The sequence below is a fragment of the Erithacus rubecula genome, assembly GCF_903797595.1.
Source record: "Erithacus rubecula genome assembly, chromosome: 2".
Lineage (NCBI taxonomy): Eukaryota > Metazoa > Chordata > Aves > Passeriformes > Muscicapidae > Erithacus > Erithacus rubecula.
Genome location: NC_136685.1, coordinates 100,029,076 through 100,048,268, shown reverse-complemented (window position 1 = coordinate 100,048,268; position 19,193 = coordinate 100,029,076). Strand labels below are relative to the sequence as shown.

Genomic DNA, 19,193 nt, shown 5'->3' with positions numbered 1-19,193 from the left:
GATTGCAAGTGATGCAAACTTCAGTGCACCTTCCCAGAGCTGCACTGATCCCACCTGACACAGCATCCTCTGCAGCAGGTGTGGATGTGCCACATGGCTGCACCTTCACACCCATCCCCAGCAGGGCTTCACCCTGCTCCAAACACACCTTGCAGTGATGGGAAGAACTAATCCTTCCACAACACATTTTGCCTTCCTACGCATGCACAATTCCATGGGAATTTTCATTTGGATAAGCTAACAGCATAGACATTGCTTTGTGAAGATGTCTAAAAAATAAATTAGATCTTTCAGAGTTGTGTAATAATGTCTGAACATTAATGAATAATCTGAGCAATGCAGGAGTTATGAAACTTGAGCTAAAGAAAAGTTTTACTAATATAAAAATCTTTAATTGCAACAGTACTGCTGTGTGATAGCATGAACTGAAATTGCTTTTAACCAGGTGATGAAGGGACAGGGTAAATGTTTCAAATCTAAAACCATTCTATAGAAGGCAGATGATTATTAGTCTGGAATTTGATTTTGGCTGAAATTATTTTAGTTGCAATTTCCAGATTTAAGCCAGTTCATGTTGCAAGTAAAGAGATGATTGGGAAAATGTCTATTGCTCATCTGCTAAGCAAATTTAATAAGAAAAATCTGGATTATTTTTGAGATTTCTTTTGACAATGGATTTGAAAAGCAATACACACTACCACGCTTAGTGACAGGGAAAGAAAACAGATTGCAAATATACCAGGAAGGAATAATTATAAATTTTCAATTGTTTTGTGCTGTGTAGTTCTGTGTTCATCAGTCTTAGATGACATGTGCAGAAAGTTACATTGGAAGCAGTCTGAGGTTATTTTAATGCTCTTCCAGGGGTATAATCAATCCAAATTTGCCATTTGATCTTACTGTAAGAAGAAACTCAGAAACCATCCTTACATTCTACTAGCTTTTGCTTCTCTTCTAAGTAACTGTGCTTCATCTGTGACGCTGAAGGAAACAGGATGAAAAGATGAATTAATCCTTACAACTGCTGTCAGCAAATATTAATATTAGAGAGAGGACTAGCACAGTTGGATAAAACATGAAAATTTCCAAAACAATCAAGGCAGCCCTGATGCTTTCACCCTGTAAGGCAGATATCTTAAATTCACAGTGAAAGAAGGGCTGACACATCACACAGGTGGGCTGGCACCACCAAGTCCCAGTGGGGAAAGGCCCATGAGGAAACTCATAGGATTCCTAGGATTAATCAGATCAAGGAAATGGATGGCTCACCTCAGAATGGCCATTCCAGAGGGCAGGCAGAGATGCCCTCTGCTGGGATCCTGGTGATCACCTGGCCGTGCACTGGCTCCCCACCACACAAAATATCTTCAAACATGTAAACATTCAGAGTGTAAAATCCCACAGAGGTTTCTAGTTACAGGATGGTTGGGTTTATGGGGGTTGGTTTGTTTGTTTGTTTGTTTGTTTTCCCTGTGGTTTAAAATGTTTTTTACTGTTTCTACATAAGTTTGGGGAGAGAAACTTACTGTGTTTCCTTACTCCATAGAAAGACAGAGGTATATACTAACAAGAAATTTGAAGCTACATTTTTAAGAGCAAGGAGTTAGTTTCAAACACTGAACATCTTGAAGTTCTGTTTAGTTTCAGTTATGGTTATTATATTTTACCTGGTTCTTTCTTGTCACTGTACTGGTGGATCCCAATGTCTTCATCTGTACAATTAAATGTAAATACATTAAATTGTGGATGTGGCACTAGAAACAACACAACTTAGAAAGCAAGGTTCAGCACCTCAATTTTTGCCTGCTAAAGCAGTGTTTAGTGTTAAAATACAAGCACAGTGTACAGCCTGAAAACCACTGGAACATTCAAGAACCAGCAGAGAAGGCATGAAGAAGGATGTGACAAGCCCTTCCATTTATTTGGAGCTGTCATTTCCCTTACATACACTTCGACTCCCTTCCAGATGCACACACGTAAAAAGCATTTCTGCCACCTTCCTAATTAGCATATTTTGTGCCCTTTCACAAGGAAAGGTAAGGATCATGGTGAAAAGTGTACCTTGGAATAACTTAAAAATGTAACTTGATAACTGACACAGCTGAGCAAAAGACAATGGGTTGGAAGTTTTGTTTAAGATTCATGAACTCATAAAGCTGCTCTTTGAAATAATGTAATATTCTTAATCTACAGGTATTCTAATCTAGCTGGTTCCTGTGGCAAAGAAATTTGGAGATTTCAGCTGCATAGGGACTGCAGCCTCATCAGTCAGTTGCTGATGTGGCTGACAGGTAAACACTTAGGGGTGTTTTTGCCACCTGCCATGGCAAGCTCCACTGGGCAGGTCTAAGTACAGCATTATGTTGCATTGTTTTAAAATAATTAGTTTGTCACTGCATCTGTGTCCTCCTGAATTCAGACAGGTGTATTCCATGGGGAGGAATTCCTTACATGGAAAAAAAAATGTAGGAAGGCACTGAAAAGGCAGACAGGTTTTAAACCAGGACATCATCCTCTCTTCTGCCTCAGAATTTTTGAATGAGGTACCTAGGCTATGAATAAATGGAAGTAAGAAGGTCAAAAGTGGAATATAGACACAGTACTGCACAGTAGAGCTTAAATACAGTAAATCACAACTGTGTTTTTACTTAAACCATCAAATTTTTCTATGGAATACAGCTTTTGAGTTTTTGATGTTATTGCTGCGACAGGACAGGTCTCACACAAAGATTGGACGCCAAGGCACATTGAGTCAATATTTGAATAATAAAATTCAGTTGAATATCAATTGATTATTCAAAATAATATTTAAATAAAATTATTGTACAGTACAACAGACGTGATGTGTCCTAAATAATCTTTTGATATGGTCCATTTATAAACCAGTGGGGTCTTTTTGGATTATATTTTAGGAATAGCAAGGCAAGATGAATGAAGGTAGTTTATACACGGCTAGGAATTAGTTACATGTCTTTTGGAACAATCAATTATTAAGGCAAATGTATCCTTGTAAGTATTAAATTTCAAGTAATCATGCAAAATACCCAGAACATGCAGTAATCTTGTATTTTCACATTGAGTACAAATCACAATGCTTCTGCAGTTCACTTGACTGTGGATCCTTCACTCAAACTAGTCATTAAACTGAAGCTCATAGTGAAGTAGGCCACAGCTTCTTGAGAAGGAAATGCATCCAATCAAATAGAATCTTAACATTTTTTACTTGAAAAGATGTTCCAGTTCCATGACAAGACAAGCAAAGAAGCTGACCAAATTCAAACACTGTATTGTTGCTAATTTTCTTTCTCCTAAGTATAAAAAACACTTCATTTGGGTATTCAGAATTTTATATTAGTTTAACATCCATCAACAAGCTTTAGTAACAAATAACAGCTCACCTCTAATATGTAAGTTGGTCTTCAAAGACCACAGAAACATCTCAGTCAGGCAGAAGGACATGGTGATATATGGAGCCTTAGCACTAGCAAAAGAAGGAAAGGAACTGCATGAGCCAATTTCTTACCCTCCATTGATGCCTTGGGGTTTTTTTCCAGGCATCACCATCACCAAGGAAACAGCAAGTATTTTGAAATGTAAGTGCTAGAAGAACCTAGCACTGATTATATTTTTTTATATGTAAGCTGTAGTTTTCAATCAACAATTAAAATGAATAATGCAAGGGAAAGAGCATTAAGTAACATAATATAAATACATACACAATAAACACAGACAGAAAGCAACAATTCTTTAAATGTACAATTGCTTTCACTAAAACAAATAACTTTATGCTTGATGCTTTTAATAGACACACTATCATCTACTTTTACTGTACTACCTTGACATATGCAAAACTGAATCCACTACTTAAATATGTAGTTTAGATATGAGAATTTTGACCTTCAGGCCAGATTTTTAAACTCTGTACATTGGGAAGTGTCAATATAGTCAAGAAACAGTTTTGAACATGGTATTTGCAGGCATTAGTTATAGTGTCAAAACAAATGATGTCTTTCTAAAAAACCCAAACCACTAGGAATATATCAATTAGAACTGACATAACAACAGATGTGAAAAATATAGAGTTGAAAATATGAGTTGAAAAATATGAGTTGAAACATTATTGTTATTAATTGCTTGCTAAGTTTTTTTGAACAATCCCTCTGAATATTCCCAGTGAAGGACATGTTGAGTTTCAAAGGAGCATTGGGAATTTTCCTAAACACAGTAACCAGCAGACTCCCCTGAGTGATTTCCTGCAGTGCTGTAGTCATAAATGGGCCACCAGACCAAATACTTTGACTTCTTCTGCTAAACCTGGGGACTCACTGAAAGCTGGGCTGAGCAGAGATGTTTACACATGTTTACAGATGCTTAGAACCACTGCTAGTATGGTACTATATTTAAACTTTTTTTTTTTTTTTTTTAAGTAGTATTTTCATTTGCTTCCCATGAGTGCCATTTAGATAATGAATCAATTTAGACAATAATTGCAGAATTTTTATCACATGATGTATCAGATATTTATGTCAAGATTGCTATGATGAAAAATATATGCAAGAATCTCAGGTAGCACCAAGGAAGCTGGGAGTCCTTAAGGTATCATCACTCAAGCTAATATTTTTGTTTGAAGAACTGCCTAATCCACTGAAATAGCACCAAGTGGAAATAGCACTTTCTTTCCTCTGATCCCCAAATGCACAAAAAGTCTTGCTGACTTAATAAATCCCATAGTTATGTCAAAAAGCCCCCACAAAAAAACAAATTAGCAAGAACAAACCAAAAAATCTTACAACACACACCACACACCTAGTAAAAGGAATATACCTTCATCTTAGGTGAGAATGAGATTTGGAAAAAATGCAGGATTAGGAGCATGGTGGTTTGTTCAGCATGAGAAGCATTTTTGGTATAAATACAGATGAGGACAGCCCCTCTTTTACTAAAGATGGACTATGAGGATTAAAGTAAAAGGAGATGGTATGATACAATTTTATCTGTTTTCTCATTTTTTTCTTCCTTTCTTATGTTAGCAAGTGAAAAAAACCTTGCATTTCCCAGGGCCCATTAGATCCTAGATTAGAATCTCTCACTAATAGGAAGTCATCAAGTGTGTGAGTTTCTCAAAATGCTGTCATGGCTTAACTCAAACAAAACTCCCATACCTTCAAGTGGCAGATGATCTGTTCAGCAGCAGAGAAGATGCAACTGCCCCAAAGCAAGGTGTGGTGGGGTGACCCCAGCTGGACACCAGGTGCCCACCAAAGCTCTCTCTCCTCCTCTGTTCATTGGGACAGGAGAGAGAAAATAGAATTAAAGGCTGTGGGGTAAGATAAGGGCAGGGAGACATCACTGACTGTCTGCCATCATGGGCAAAACAGACTTGACTTGGGGAAATCAGTTTAATTTAATACCAAACAAGATAATGAGGAATAAAATAAAATCTGCCCCCCACTACCAAAATCTTGCTGCACAAATCTGAAACACAAGGTAAGACTAGAAGACTTTGGCATGACAGATAATCTAACATAAAATGCCCAAATTATTACAAAATTCTTGCATGAAGGCTTCAGAGACACTTCTAGTTGTGTCTTCCTATCGAATATAAAATCATCTCATGATGCTTTAATGCTGCTGAGTCCCAGCTGACAGATCACAAAGGAATTTCAAGCCCTTTTTTTTCCATTTTCAGACACATAGAGGGAACTTGCCAAAAAGCAGAAACAAGTTTTCAAATGGGCAATCAGTGTCCAAGATGCATACTTTTAAGAAATTTGTCCTCAATAATGTGAAAAAAAAAAAATTGTAAGAAAATGTTAAAAACCAAACTTCTAAAGAACCCCCTTTCAGTTCCACACTGAATAATGAAGAGGAAGCAAAATTTTCCTTGTACCTAAAAAGGGAGATTCGTCAATTACCAGAATCTGGAGAGTTTAGATTTTTTCTTCTTCCTTTCCTTGGACTCTGAGCATTCACTAACCAGCTAATTATTGGAATGCTTGTTACTGTTGTGCCAATGAAAATGGACAACTGCCCAAAAACACTGTTCCAGTCTAACAAACTCCAATCTGAAATACCTTTGGATTAGTTACATTCTACAGTAAAAATAAAAAAAAGAGAGAGAACTTGCTTCTGTAACAAAATATGGCATTTTCAAGTCAGAGTACTCCTTTCAGAGGAATTATTTTCTTGTTCCCTTTGAAAGAATACATGCCAACTTTCAGAGTTATGCAACTATATCTCACCATTTCCCACATCATTATATTCCAGTACAATGGGGATGAGGATGATGACGACAAAGTGATCTTTTTGTATTTGAAAAGTGCCTCTCAGTTCCTTTTACTCCACGAGCTAGGCCCCACTATTGCAAAGAAGGCAGGTGTGAAAATCTAGAAAAATTCCTCCCAATTGAGCTTTAAGCACTGTATCCCTCCCCCTTTAAAACTGATTAGAATTTGGAAAAAATGGGTTGAAATAACTCTCCTGTTAAGGTAAAACTAGAATTCAGCTTAACAGACGGTTCTTTTTTTGGCTCACACAGCATTTACTTTCTTCCTTTACAATGTCACCACAAACAACAGGGGTATTTTAGAGGTTGCAAAAGCTTACTGACAAATGGAGATGTTTTGCAACGGCCAGCCTGTGCCAGTATCTGTTTGTTTTGTTTTAAAAAATCCTCAGTTTTGCAACTATTCATACAGAAAATAGCTGCCCTGCCACTTTATAACATCAGCAAATGCTGAAATTGATATCAAGAGTCCTCTCTGACACCTCCAATGTTCTGTCATGACAAATAATTAGAAACTATGCACTGCCTGAGTGATCTGGGGCACTGGTGCTGCATTTCTTGTCTTTCCATAGTCATCTGGGAGAGTGGGGTATTGTGAAAGGCAGTGCTCAGCTCCCAAGGTGCATCCCAAAAACACCTCTGAAAACATACTAGAAGCAACCTAGAGCTAGAGAACGGGAGGTGCTGACTACAACAGACCATCTGAACTTTGCAGTATATGTGCCAGAAGGATGGCTCAGTGTGACAACACTATCCATAGTGTCCATAGAACAGTAAACCCTGTAGCTGCCATGACACAGAGCAGCCTGTGATGACCACCTGCCTATTCCATTGAAGGTGGGCCCAGGAACATGCTCCCAGAAAACCAGCATTCCTAGTGAAAAAGCAGCAAACAAGGGGGATCTCTCCCAAAATATTGACATTGTTTGGGGCACACTCCTGGGAATTGAAGCAAGGTAAAATACAAAGGAGCAGGTTCTCTGTGCCATGGCAAAGTCAGAAAACTGCTGCAATGGCATCCATATATGTACTAAATGAGGTGCTTTGCATATGGGGTTGGCAGAGGTTATAGGACAAAATGTCCAAATAAATGAAAATACTGCAGAATCTATTTTCACTACTTACATGTCATCAGATTTTCTTGGCAAATAATACAATACCAGGAATTATTGTAAAAATTGTCACAGGCCACCCTTCTGTGCTTTCCTATTGCATGGAAATACACAATCACAGAATACCCTGAGTTGAGTGGGACCCACAAGGATCATTGAGGCCCAACTCCTGGCCCTGCATGATTCTTGAACTCTGGCAGGATAGTGAGCCTGTTCCAGCAACCAATCACCCTCTGGGTGAAAAATATTCTCCTAATATCCAATATTAACCTCTCCTGACACAGCTCCAGGCCATTCCCTCAGGTCCTGTCACTGGTCACCTGAGGGGAGGAGATCAGTGCCTGCCCCTCCTCTTCCCCTCATGAGGATATTGAAGACTCCAGGGAGGTCTCCCCTCAGTCTCCTCCAGGCTGAACAGACCAAGCACCCTCAGCCCCTCATATGGCTTCTCTTCCAGACCCTCCACCATCCTCGTGGCCTCCTTTGGACATTCTCCAATAGGTTAATGCTTTTTTATGTTTCTGGTGCCCAAAACTGTCCCCAGCATTCGAGGTGAGGCTGCCTCAGTGCAGAGCAGAGCAGGACAATCCCTCCCTTGCCCTGCTGGCCATGCTGTGCCTGAAGCCCCCCAGGACTCAGGTGCCCTCCTGGCTGCCAGGGCACTGCTGGCTCATGTTCAACCAGGACCCGCAGGTCCCTTTCCATGGCACTGCTCTCCAGCCTCGTGTTCCCCAGTCTCTACATCCAGGGCTGCCCCATCCCAGGTGCAGAATCAGGGTGCATTCATCTTCCACAGGTCTAAGTTTTTTCAGAGAAATTGAAAATGTAATAGCTGCAATGAACTCGAATTCACAAAAATGTGTATTTTTTCATTTGGTTTTGGATTGATTACACAATAGCTCTACTGGCTGTAGATGCAAGAGCAGATTACCCTCTTCTGTCTCCCTTCTTCCACAAGGTTAACATCCAATCTCTGGCACTGCTACAGCTCACTCACAATGGCTAATTTTTAACTTAGACACCTAATGTTCAACAAACAAGGTAAGTCATGGAGTCATCCTACAAAAATTCTCTATTTCTGTGAAATAATATTTGGAGTAGAAATCACTGCCTGTTTTTTCTTCCTCTTCGTGACCAATTTGTCCTTCACCAAGGAGAGAAACTCCCTGCAGGACAAGTATGATTCAAAAATATAGTATTTGACTCTGGAAGTTAAATTTTAGATTGAACTACCTGCATGAGATCACTAGCTACTTGCTGTATGCCTTATGTTGATATAACAATTTCTTTGTGTAAAACACATAAAATAAAATTTTAGACATACTATCTTTCATATATTTAGCTACATTGACTTAAAATTTAGTGTAATTATTCATTTAAAAACAGACCAGTTAACTTGTCTCTCATGTTCTCACAGATAAAAAATGCAAAATATTCTCCCAATCTTACAAGACAGTCTTCATTCTTTTATAGCTGTATGAAGCCACAGCCTGTTTGATATATAATAAAACATATACTGAAATAAAGTTAGTAAAATCATGAGAATTTGTAAAACTTCACTTTGTAGTCTGAAACAATTCAGATTCTTCCTTCACAGTTCCAAGTTTTACACCAAGTGTCAGCAGCACAGCAATTACAAGAAAATGCTTATTTTATAGACATATATTGATAGTTTTAATTTGATTTCTTAAGAATGATGCTTAAGAAGGATGCTTATGTCTGTGTGTCTGTCTAACCTTTTTAAGCTTTTAATCCATTGATCTAAAATAGCTAGAAGTAATCTGATTTGTTTTCTCACAAAATAAATTGTTAAAAATATGTAATTTCTGAAAATGTCGACCCAACCTGCAGGTGGGCACAAGGAAGGACTCTGAGCACCAGAACTGAGGAATGCACAGGGATGGCTCAGGCCCTAATTGCTTTTCTGTAGATCTATCCAGCTGGGGAATGTTGCTGTGTGCCCAGTTGGATGATCTAGCCAAGTTCTCATATCTGACCCTGGCCCAAGTGCTTAGAGAAGAGCATGAGATGGGCACATGTGAACAGCCCCTCGTCCCTGTGTGGAAATGTACTAACTACAGGAGTCCAATCAGGTTGTAAGGCCTTGGCTCAATGGGCCCATTGGTAAGACCAGCTCTGAATTTTCAGTCACACCACTTTTAAATTTCACAAATGTTTGGATGTAAGACACTGTGTAAATAGCACAGAGTGACACAAATTTAGGTTAGAAGTTAAATGGGTACAATGCAGATAGCATTCTGATCTCCCCTCCCTTCTTTGGATTTCAGGGACAATAATTCTGTCACATATGCAGGAAATAAATCATAGGAACTGCATTCTTAAATGTTTCATTCATTTAATTGCAGAAGCTTGGGTTTATTTTCTGGTAAGTAGAGTTCCAGTCTCCATCTTTCACCCTGCAGTGCAAAGCCTGAGATGTGTGTACCACCATGGGAACTCTGCAGAGCCTTATAAACTGCACCTGGGTTGGAGTTTCATTTGCTGTGGATGCTGGTCTGTCACTCCTGATCAGATCAGAAACACGGTGTCTACACAAAGCAAAAGCCTGACTGATCAACTAACACAAAATAGAACCAAATGGGCTATTAATCCATTCTGTAATGACAACTGCAAGCTTTGGTAGTCCCCACTCTCACACTGTGTTGGCTCCCTGATACCTCTGCTCTCACTGCACCTTTCCCTGCACAAGCAGGCTTGGGCTCCTCTTCCTTTTCTTCCCTTTCTCTTAGATGCTGGTTGAGCTCTGACCCTCACCTGCAGTTATTTCTTTCTGAGCCTAGGCCAATCCTTTCTCACAATTACTGCTCCTGGCACTGAAACCCCCTGTCCGAAATCCTGCTATTTTCAGCAGCACAGTGGGCTTCATTCTCATATTAATTTACTTCTCCTTTAAATCCCTTTTCCACTGAGAAAAGAACTGTAGATTTTGTAGTACAAATGAAAATCAGATCCTCTGTCACTAAGACCAATCTCTGATTTCAAGAAGTAGAAATACAGGCATGCTTCTATAAATCTATTCAGTGCATAATAATTTATATTACAATATTGGTTTAAGAGTGTTTTTAACAAACACAAATAAAAAGATCAATTATCATACATCTGAATCTCTAGGCAAATATTTACTGTTGCTACTTTTTTCTCATCAGACTCTAATAATTCAGAATATTATTGCCAAACAAATGAATGAAGCAAATTCTTTTAATTATTCTAACTTCCCCAATCTAAATAGGAAAACTATTTTGTAGATGGGTGAACAACACACAGGAGCACTCTGTATCAAAATACATGCTGAAACTTCTATTGTAAGAAAGGCCTAAATATGGCTTGCAGAATAATCATGGAAAGGAAATACATTATCTGATAACTCAAGAATTCTGGCATGAAAATTATACATTGCAAATTTATTCCCATATACTGTAAAGCTGTATCATGTTCCATTAAATTATTTTTTGTGAGGTTTGTTTTATTGTTTTGTGAATCTGAAAATTATCCTCTTTTTTTGTGATTACAGCTCTATTTATTTCTATTTACTGAAGTTCTATATACTTTAATATATTTGCATATTTAACTGTAAAATATACATATAGCTCCTAAAGAACATTAAGGTAATTTGACACAAAGTAAGAACACTGAGAATCTGTAAATGCTCTAAAAAATGTTCTGTAAAATAGAGCAAACATTTTATCTTCAGCTGATATCAATTATTTCTTGCACAATTAATTGGGCAAAAAGGCACATGAGCCATTATTCAGAATGGGAATTGTTGGCTTAGACAGCTGTCCAGTTTGTCCTCTGAACTCTGAACTAAAAACTCTGTCTGCTAGATAGAGGGTGCTGAAGTTCAAGGACATGTGCAAAAATACTACAGAAAATCTATATGGGGCAACTTGTTGCCACCAAATTGATTATTCATGTGTCAAAACCAAGGCCTGGATTTTGCTGAGTTATCACTCAAGTAGAAGATGACAGGATCAGAAACTGAATTCTGCCAGGCTGCTGTGGCTCCTGCCTTCAGAATCACACTTCCAATACACAGTGTTGGTCCCCTCTTTCGAAAGACAGCTATTGATTAACTGAACAGATAATAAGATTAACAACGGTGAAGCAGAATTAATTTGAGGGAGGTAATGCCATTTGTCAGGAAGACACTTAAGTTTATGTATCAGCCACACCTCTGACAACCTTAATGAAGCTAAGAACCATTCTCCAATTGATACTGCAGGCAAGTATTACAGTCTATAACAACTCTCAGACAGAGTGGGTGTGAAAAGTTAAGAAGGTCACAGAAAATAGATATAATTGACCTGGGTTTTTACTTCACAGAGTGAAAAGTTCATATACACATTTTGATAAAGACCCTGAAGGCCTTTATATAAACCAGATAGTAGATAAGTGATCCAAACTACAGATATCCAGTGCTGACATGACATAAGGCAATTACAGAAGTACTAAATGTCAAGCTGTTTTACGACATTCTTTTAGATAGTGATTGCTGTTGTAAATAACCCAATTTTTCAATACTAAAGGTCAGTAGGTCATAAAATTTTGTAGCAGTGTTTTCTTATCACCAGCCAAAGGAGAAGAAAACAAAATTTCTCTTTTTTTAAGCTAAGCAGAAAGAAGGTGGAAGGGCCTGCAAATAATCCAAGCACAGGAAAAGTCCTTGTTCCACTGCCCTGCCATTGCTGCGATTCCTGTTTGCAAGCAAGTTTATATTGGCAGGTCTTTAAACTCAGAACACTAGTTCTCTTTGAAAATGAATGATGTAAATGTGTGGGTTTACAGCAGTGCTGCAGACAGCAGATCTAAAGTGTTTCTTTCCATTTGTGCCTCTGTGCATTGACATCCTAGTTCATCAGCTGCTTTGCAAGGGCTGCTATGAAATAAACAGTGATTAGAACAACAATAAAGTGCAAAGCAATGGGTTAAACCAGAGTTCAGTCTGAATTTTAACTATATTTACACCTAAACAAGTAAGATTCTTGTATATTTTTAGCTATCACCCAACTAACCAGATCTGTACACATGTCAGGTAAAGAGCAGCACTCGAAAATATAGCGTGAACAACTATTTAATTTTCCATTTATGAGCTGTACCAACTAATTTCTTGCTGAACTGTACAGGTCTGGCCTTTAACATTTTACACTCTGCATGTTCATTGAGTATGTGTTTAAAGAATTTTCTAAAGAACATTTGGTAAACACATTGTTTAATTTATAAATCTTGCAAATTTGCAAGCTGTCTTTAAAAAATAGAAATGTATTTCTGAGTATATTGTATGAGTTGAATAAATTTACTAGAACAAGTGGATTAATTTTAGATCTATGACATCTTCAAATGTTGTTTTTTGCATTCCTTTTTAGAATGTTTTTACATTTAAATAATTTCCAGTACCTATTTCATGTTGACCTATTTTGTTTAGGTGCAGGCAATAAATTAGGCAAGCAATAAATTAAGCTCTACTAATATTTGAAAATCACCTTTGAATAGCCTTTTGCAAGGCTCATTGAGATTCTTGTTTGTGAGCATTCATTTTTAAATGTTTTTTTTTTCTCTGTTATACTTGAATTCTAGTTAATCCAGTGAGACTTGTATCTTGGTTTCTTCAATGTAATATTTAAAAAACTACAATGCCTGTGTGTCAGACTTCCTTTAAAGAAAGATTTGATTGCAAACACAAACAAAAAGCTTTTCTTCTTTTGTACTCCTTTATGATCTTCAAACAAGTTTCTATGAAAAGGACTAATATTTTTTTCAATATTAAGCCATACTCACCTTTGCAGTTAGAAAAAAAAATGAAAATTTCATGTTACAATAATTAATTCCTGATTGTAATGTAACAGTATAGTTTATGTTGCGTTCTAATTATGCAGATATGCAAAAGGGAAAATAACTTTGAAGAAAAAATTGCATTTGTTGAAGCATTTTCAATAATTACAATAAAACAGTTGAGCAGTGGTGTTGTATATAAACTAAAATATACACAGATTTTAAGATTGAACTACGAACTCTTCTACCATCCTTGAGAAAACCATGACATTAAAATAATCAGTTGGTAAGTATAGCTAATTTCAGAAAACTACCTCATTAAAAATGCAAACAAGATAGGTCCAAAATGGTCAAAAGCTCAAATCAGCTTCATTCTGCCTCTTATGGGAGCAAAGACCAAGTGTCAGTCAGATCCCTGCAGTTGCCTTTGCCCAGTATTTAGAACAGTTTTGGTCTCAAAGCAGTCCTACAACACAAAAGCAATAGATTTACTTCCAGCACCACTCCTATACATTTGAGTATCTATAGAAAAGAGAAATCAAGTTTTAGGAACTGCAAAGAGATCACATAGATAATGGATGGCACCCAACAATTTTAAGGAAAACCTTCCTCTTGCTAATAGTGCTATCACCACTGGGTAAATACTGTTAGGTGCCACTTTATTATTAACTTCATCTACCTGAAAAAGCAGAACATTACAGTAGCTTTATTGGAAATACTAGATATTGATGCTGATGGAGAGGCAATTCTGTATGCAAGAGCTCTAAATTCTGGGGGTATGAACCAGTAGTTCATCTTAGCTTCTGTAAAATATTGTAGTGGTGGAAGTCATCAGCGTTATGTATTAAATGAAAATTGAAATGTAAAATGGATTTTTTATGCAACTCTTCGTACTTCAGAAACAACCAGCTAGGTTGCAGCATCTTCCCAACACATAGTCAAATTATGGAGAGAAATGTGAATTGGATCCCCCTATTTTTTCAGATAATACTGGTGATAATGTTCTCTGGCTTCAGGCTTGTTTTCTTACTAGTTCAGCTGTATATAGAGGGTGTTTTTCTAGTGGACAGATTTGAAGGAGTTACACAGAAAAAAATAAGTCTCCTTACTATCTTTAGTCATGAGTTGGAATATACAGTATATTTCTTCATCTATCGTTTCTTTTTATTACAATGCAATTATTTGCTCTACTCCCATCATTAACTAATGGATTTATGGTACTTATTGGAAAAAAGTCATACGAAACAGCTCTTGTTAATACAAGAAATATTTACTGAAAGAATCAATCCTGTTAAAACTATAAAGCATAATACCAGAAGGTGTAATTAACTAACAAAAGTATAAGATTAGGTAGACTCCACTTTCAAGTAATCAGTCATTGTTACCTGGTTCTAATTTTAAAACACCAGTTGTGAACTCAACCAGGGATTTACAACAGCTACTCAAATATGCTACCAGCAGAAAAATCCATGTAGCTCATTTTTAAAGAGTTTCTAACTTTAAATTGGATCCTGTTATCATTCAGCTCAGAAGAAAAACTGCTATTGGGTCAATTGGCCCATGGTCCTAGTGAGAGGAGTGTGCACACAAATATTTTGTTCTAAGGCACAATACTATTCTGATTTGCACAGGGATAGTGCCAAACACATCAGATGGGGGCTGAAGTTTGCTGGGCAAACATTATAAACTGTTGCATTACAGATTTCCTTGGTATCTTCTTACATTGTTTTCATAAGTCTCACTTAAAAATGTTTCTGAAAATCTGTGAACAACCACCTTTAAAATGACACAACATAACCTTCAACACCTGATACCTTCAAAGCACTCACATGCTTCCAGTTACCTATGTGTTTATTCAGAAGGTCCAAATTTTATATAGAAAGAAGAGGATATGCAATATCCAGTAATTCACAGTATCAAATAATTCAGTCCATTTTAAGAAATATGTTTTACTTTTGTCTACATTTCGTCCTCAAATTGAAAAAAAAAATTACTTTGGTCAGAACTAGACAGCGCAGGCACTAAAGCAAAAATGTACACCTTTTAACAGATAAAAGAAATAACTGAGTACATAATACATAAATGAGTATCAAACAATCTCTTGGAAGAATTAGAATTAAATTAGTTATACAACAATGCATGCCAGCTTCACAGAGCACACCCGTTGATGCTGAAATTCACATTACTTAAATACATATGCAATTTCTAAATTCCGAAGTTGTTGGTGAATACAATGTCAGGAAGATTCACCCATTTTAATTCCATATGTTCTTGCAATGTAAACACTGCCTTTTGAGAAGAAAGGTCCTCACAATCTCAGGAAAGATATTGTGCTGTACATGTAAAACTGGAGAGAGCAGTACCAGCAGTCCTTCATGTAAATATGCTACTATGAGCATACCATAGTATATACTGGTGCAATAAAGATGAGGCCACTTATGCCTGAAGGGACATTTGGCTGCCCTTTTTAAAGCTTAGGAGGCTATATGGCTCCTAAAGAAGCTCCTGAAGAAGGCTTTGATTTCTTTCCTTTCTAAGCTCTGTGCCAGTTCCTCCAGCTGTCAACCAACATTTCAGTCGAGATGGTCTTTGGAAGTTTGGGCAGCTTTCAAAAGCTGTTGGATGTCAGAAATCCTTACCTTGAATCTGAAAATTATTGCAAAGATGTATCAACTTCTCCAGGAGGAGTATTTTCAGAATCACCATCTCCACGGGCTGGCTTTAACAAAGACTTGCAGGTGGCAGATTTCTTTGCTGAGTGCTCGTGACCATTCCTGGACATAAAACTGAGATGTACTGCTTTGTGCTATGTTCCACTTTTGAATTTTAATGGCTTTTATTCAATCCGTCTTAGGAACTGATTCCATAACAGCAGAATTTTCTCTTAGAAATCTTTTTATTTCCATTCTCCTTCACTCACCTTGCACCAATGTCCTGGGTCAGAAGTGCAGGCTTTAAATTTGTATTCCTAGGACAAACGGCCACAAATCCTCTTCCCTACCCTGCACATTCTTACAGCAGAGACACAGCATTTTTAAGTTTGCTACTGAATGAGGAATTATGATGATTCTAGAGGAAAAAAACCACCCAGCTGTATTGCACAGAGAGTTTTATTTTTAAATCTTTACTAGCAATGGCAGAAATTTGCAAACTGCATCTATTTTACTATTCTTGCTGCAAATTTATGCAGTGGAGTTATAATGAACGAATGCATTTCTAAACAACACAGTAATAATATAGCAAGTGCTATAATGTACAGATGCTCATCTCTCTCATTAATTAGATAAGAGACCAGCCCATTTTTCACTTGCATGGGGTCCATGTATATTTTCTTTTGTTTTTACAGTAACAATTATGAAATGTAATAATTCTGCTGTATTGGATCATTCCATCTTCTCTCAATCACCTTTAGTTATCTTCATCTTAATCCTCTGAATTCCAAAAATAGCTCAGGAAGAAATGCAAATTAAAGAAGAAAATGGATAATTCCAGGAAACATAAAATGATTCCTTGTGAAATCGACAAATACTTAAAGTTAAATAAACTGGGTTTCAAGGAAAGAGAGCTCCTCGGTGCAGAAGCACCCTCTAATGGCTGGCTCCTGACTGCTCTGAATCATAAGAGAGCAATTTAATAGCTTCCCTAAAAAGCAAGGAAAACTGCTAAGATTAAAAAAATAAAAATAAAAAAAAAGGGAAACGTGAATATATATGTGAATATATGTGTGCACACACACATATTCACGTTTCACATACAATCTCTGTTGCATATCCTTAACACAGAAAAAGAGCATCATTAATATGACAAACTTTTTTCATTGCAGCCTATATTTCCTTTTGAAACAATATTCTCCATTTACTATATAAAATATCTCTTTACCCTTTCCCAGGTCCCAACCATTCTTCAAAATTTTAAGACAAACAGAAACTGAATTTCCTCTTTCATCTCAATTAACTTTTACAAAAGAAAAGGTTAATTTACTTTAAGAAAAATACTATACTAAGTCTAAAACATAAAATAATTTATACTAGAAGGAATGTGGAAGTCTGTGGGTCCAATCCCCTGCACAATTTGGCCAGCTCTGAAGTTTCATCCCAATAGTAAAGTACTGTATAAGAAAATAAAAAACTATTTTGGTGCTAAAGTTCTACTGGAAATGTAATCCATTTCTGCTGTCTAAAAAAATGCCTTAATAGGTATTTCCCCTTCTAATCTAGGGTTTTGCAGGGGTTTTTTAAATGAAAATATCCAAAATTTGCTCATGTAACTGCATTATTTGACCTCCACACTGGAATGTGTATTTAGCATACAGTCCTTTATTATTAACAGTTAAGTATAATATCTCAGTGCTCATAAAAAGCCAGTGGCAGATAGAGCAGTTAATAACATGAGAGTAATGAGACTAACCGACCAACTTGCTTCTCAACATCACTTTTCAAATCTCTTTGGACTAAATTTTCAGTGTGGGGAATTAGCCATAGAAATCCCATTAACATTAATGAATGTTCCATGGTTAACTCCCCATGCTCTGTGCTGAAGATTTACCCCTATATCTCTAAAATAAATACGTACAGATGCCAAAATTCTTTTTATAGAGCCTCAAGAAATTAAGGACTCTATTCTCAAATAATTGACTTATGCACATGTATCTTTTTCCCCCATGGATCATCTTCTACATATCAGGATGGGTGTAATGTCTGCATTATTCTCATTGAACAGATTACCCAAAGTGCATGTTTACTGCATAAAGGCTGAGTTTAGTTAATTGCATACTGTACAGAAGTAATATATAGACTGAGTTGGATTTTTCTCATCAGTAAACAAATGGTGGTATTCACTGCCATTGAGAACAGCATGTATTAATTCTTATACTTCTGAAGATACAAGTATTAAAGAAAACCAATATTCTGAAAGAATTGGAAATTATCCTATACACCTACCAAAAAGACAAAACACAACTGAGTCAACAGAAGTCTCTGCAAGCAGTGACTGAGGCACTGTGTTAAGATTGTTTGTTACCATGACTATGAAAAAATGAAGGAGAAAAGGGCTTCTAGGAACAAAATCAGCAGCTGACCCCTGTTTTGGAAAAGCAAGGGTGGAGGACAATTCTCTCCTCTCATTTGCAAAAATATACCCCCTTACTGTTTTAAAAATATTAATTTAGAAGCTTACTTTCCCAGTAAAGCTCATAATTTCAGTATGAGCTGTAGTCCACTACAGCTTAAAAAAAAAAATCCATAACAAGTGCTTTAAATCATATCCACTTGCTAAAATTTGGAATAAATCTTCCAACACTCAACTTCCAACACAGAGCAACACTCTTTTCATCCATAAAGATTTACCTTGTCTTCCTTAAAATTACTCTTCTTGGAGAACAGACAGGAATACATCAGGTCTAATACCCAATTTTATATATCTATTCTGGAAACAGTGTTGTTGGTGTTACCACTACAATCTCAATGAGGAGTCTCTACTTCCTCCCTGAATACAGAACCAAAAAATCATTTACATAGAGCCTGTATAAAGTTTTATCTGAAAATAATATACCAGCTAAATGAACGTAGAGGAAACTCCTTGAAATTGTCCAGTGAAACCTTGTTTGAAAAAACTAACTCAAAAAAGTACAATTCTTCTGATTATACCTGGAGCTGAAGATGGCACATTTAGATAGAAATTCTTTTAGCTTATGAGCAGACTCTTGAAATAATTTCTAGACCAAAGATTAAATGCATGGTCCTCCTAAGAATATCCAACTATGTGACCATAAACCAATCCTCTTTTAATAGCAACACATTTAGACAGATTTTCCCGTTCCATTGAAAGGTCTTTCATACAAGTCTTTCATAGCCAAGATAAAAAAGGGAATTTTCCTGGTAGCATTCTTCACAAAAATGCTTTCAGCTAGAACTGCGAAATCTGGAATGAGGTAAGGTCAGACTGGTGGGGGTGGGGAGGAGAATCAGTCATGTAAACAGGTTTTATATTGCATTTATTACAAACTC

At 36.8% G+C, this 19,193-nt stretch overlaps 1 protein-coding gene across 10 annotated transcripts in view; it reads right to left on the bottom strand.

Annotated features, from left to right (window-relative positions):
* Nucleotides 1-19,193, bottom strand: part of WDPCP (WD repeat containing planar cell polarity effector) — a 146,661-nt gene that overhangs the window by 98,919 nt on the left and 28,549 nt on the right. For 4 of the 10 annotated variants that reach the window (XM_079324336.1, XM_079324343.1, XM_079324345.1 and 1 more), the window contains exons 3-5: nucleotides 3,399-3,481; nucleotides 1,668-1,712; nucleotides 931-981 (exon numbers count right to left, since the gene is read on the bottom strand). In XM_079324336.1, coding sequence (XP_079180462.1) covers nucleotides 931-981; nucleotides 1,668-1,712; nucleotides 3,399-3,481 — 179 coding nt within the window. Of the gene's footprint in view, nucleotides 1-930; nucleotides 982-1,667; nucleotides 1,713-3,398; nucleotides 3,482-3,523; nucleotides 3,630-5,162; nucleotides 5,279-15,827; nucleotides 15,963-19,193 lie in introns of those variants that run through there. The other 6 variants (XM_079324339.1, XM_079324338.1, XM_079324342.1 and 3 more) reach the window with 6 other exon arrangements.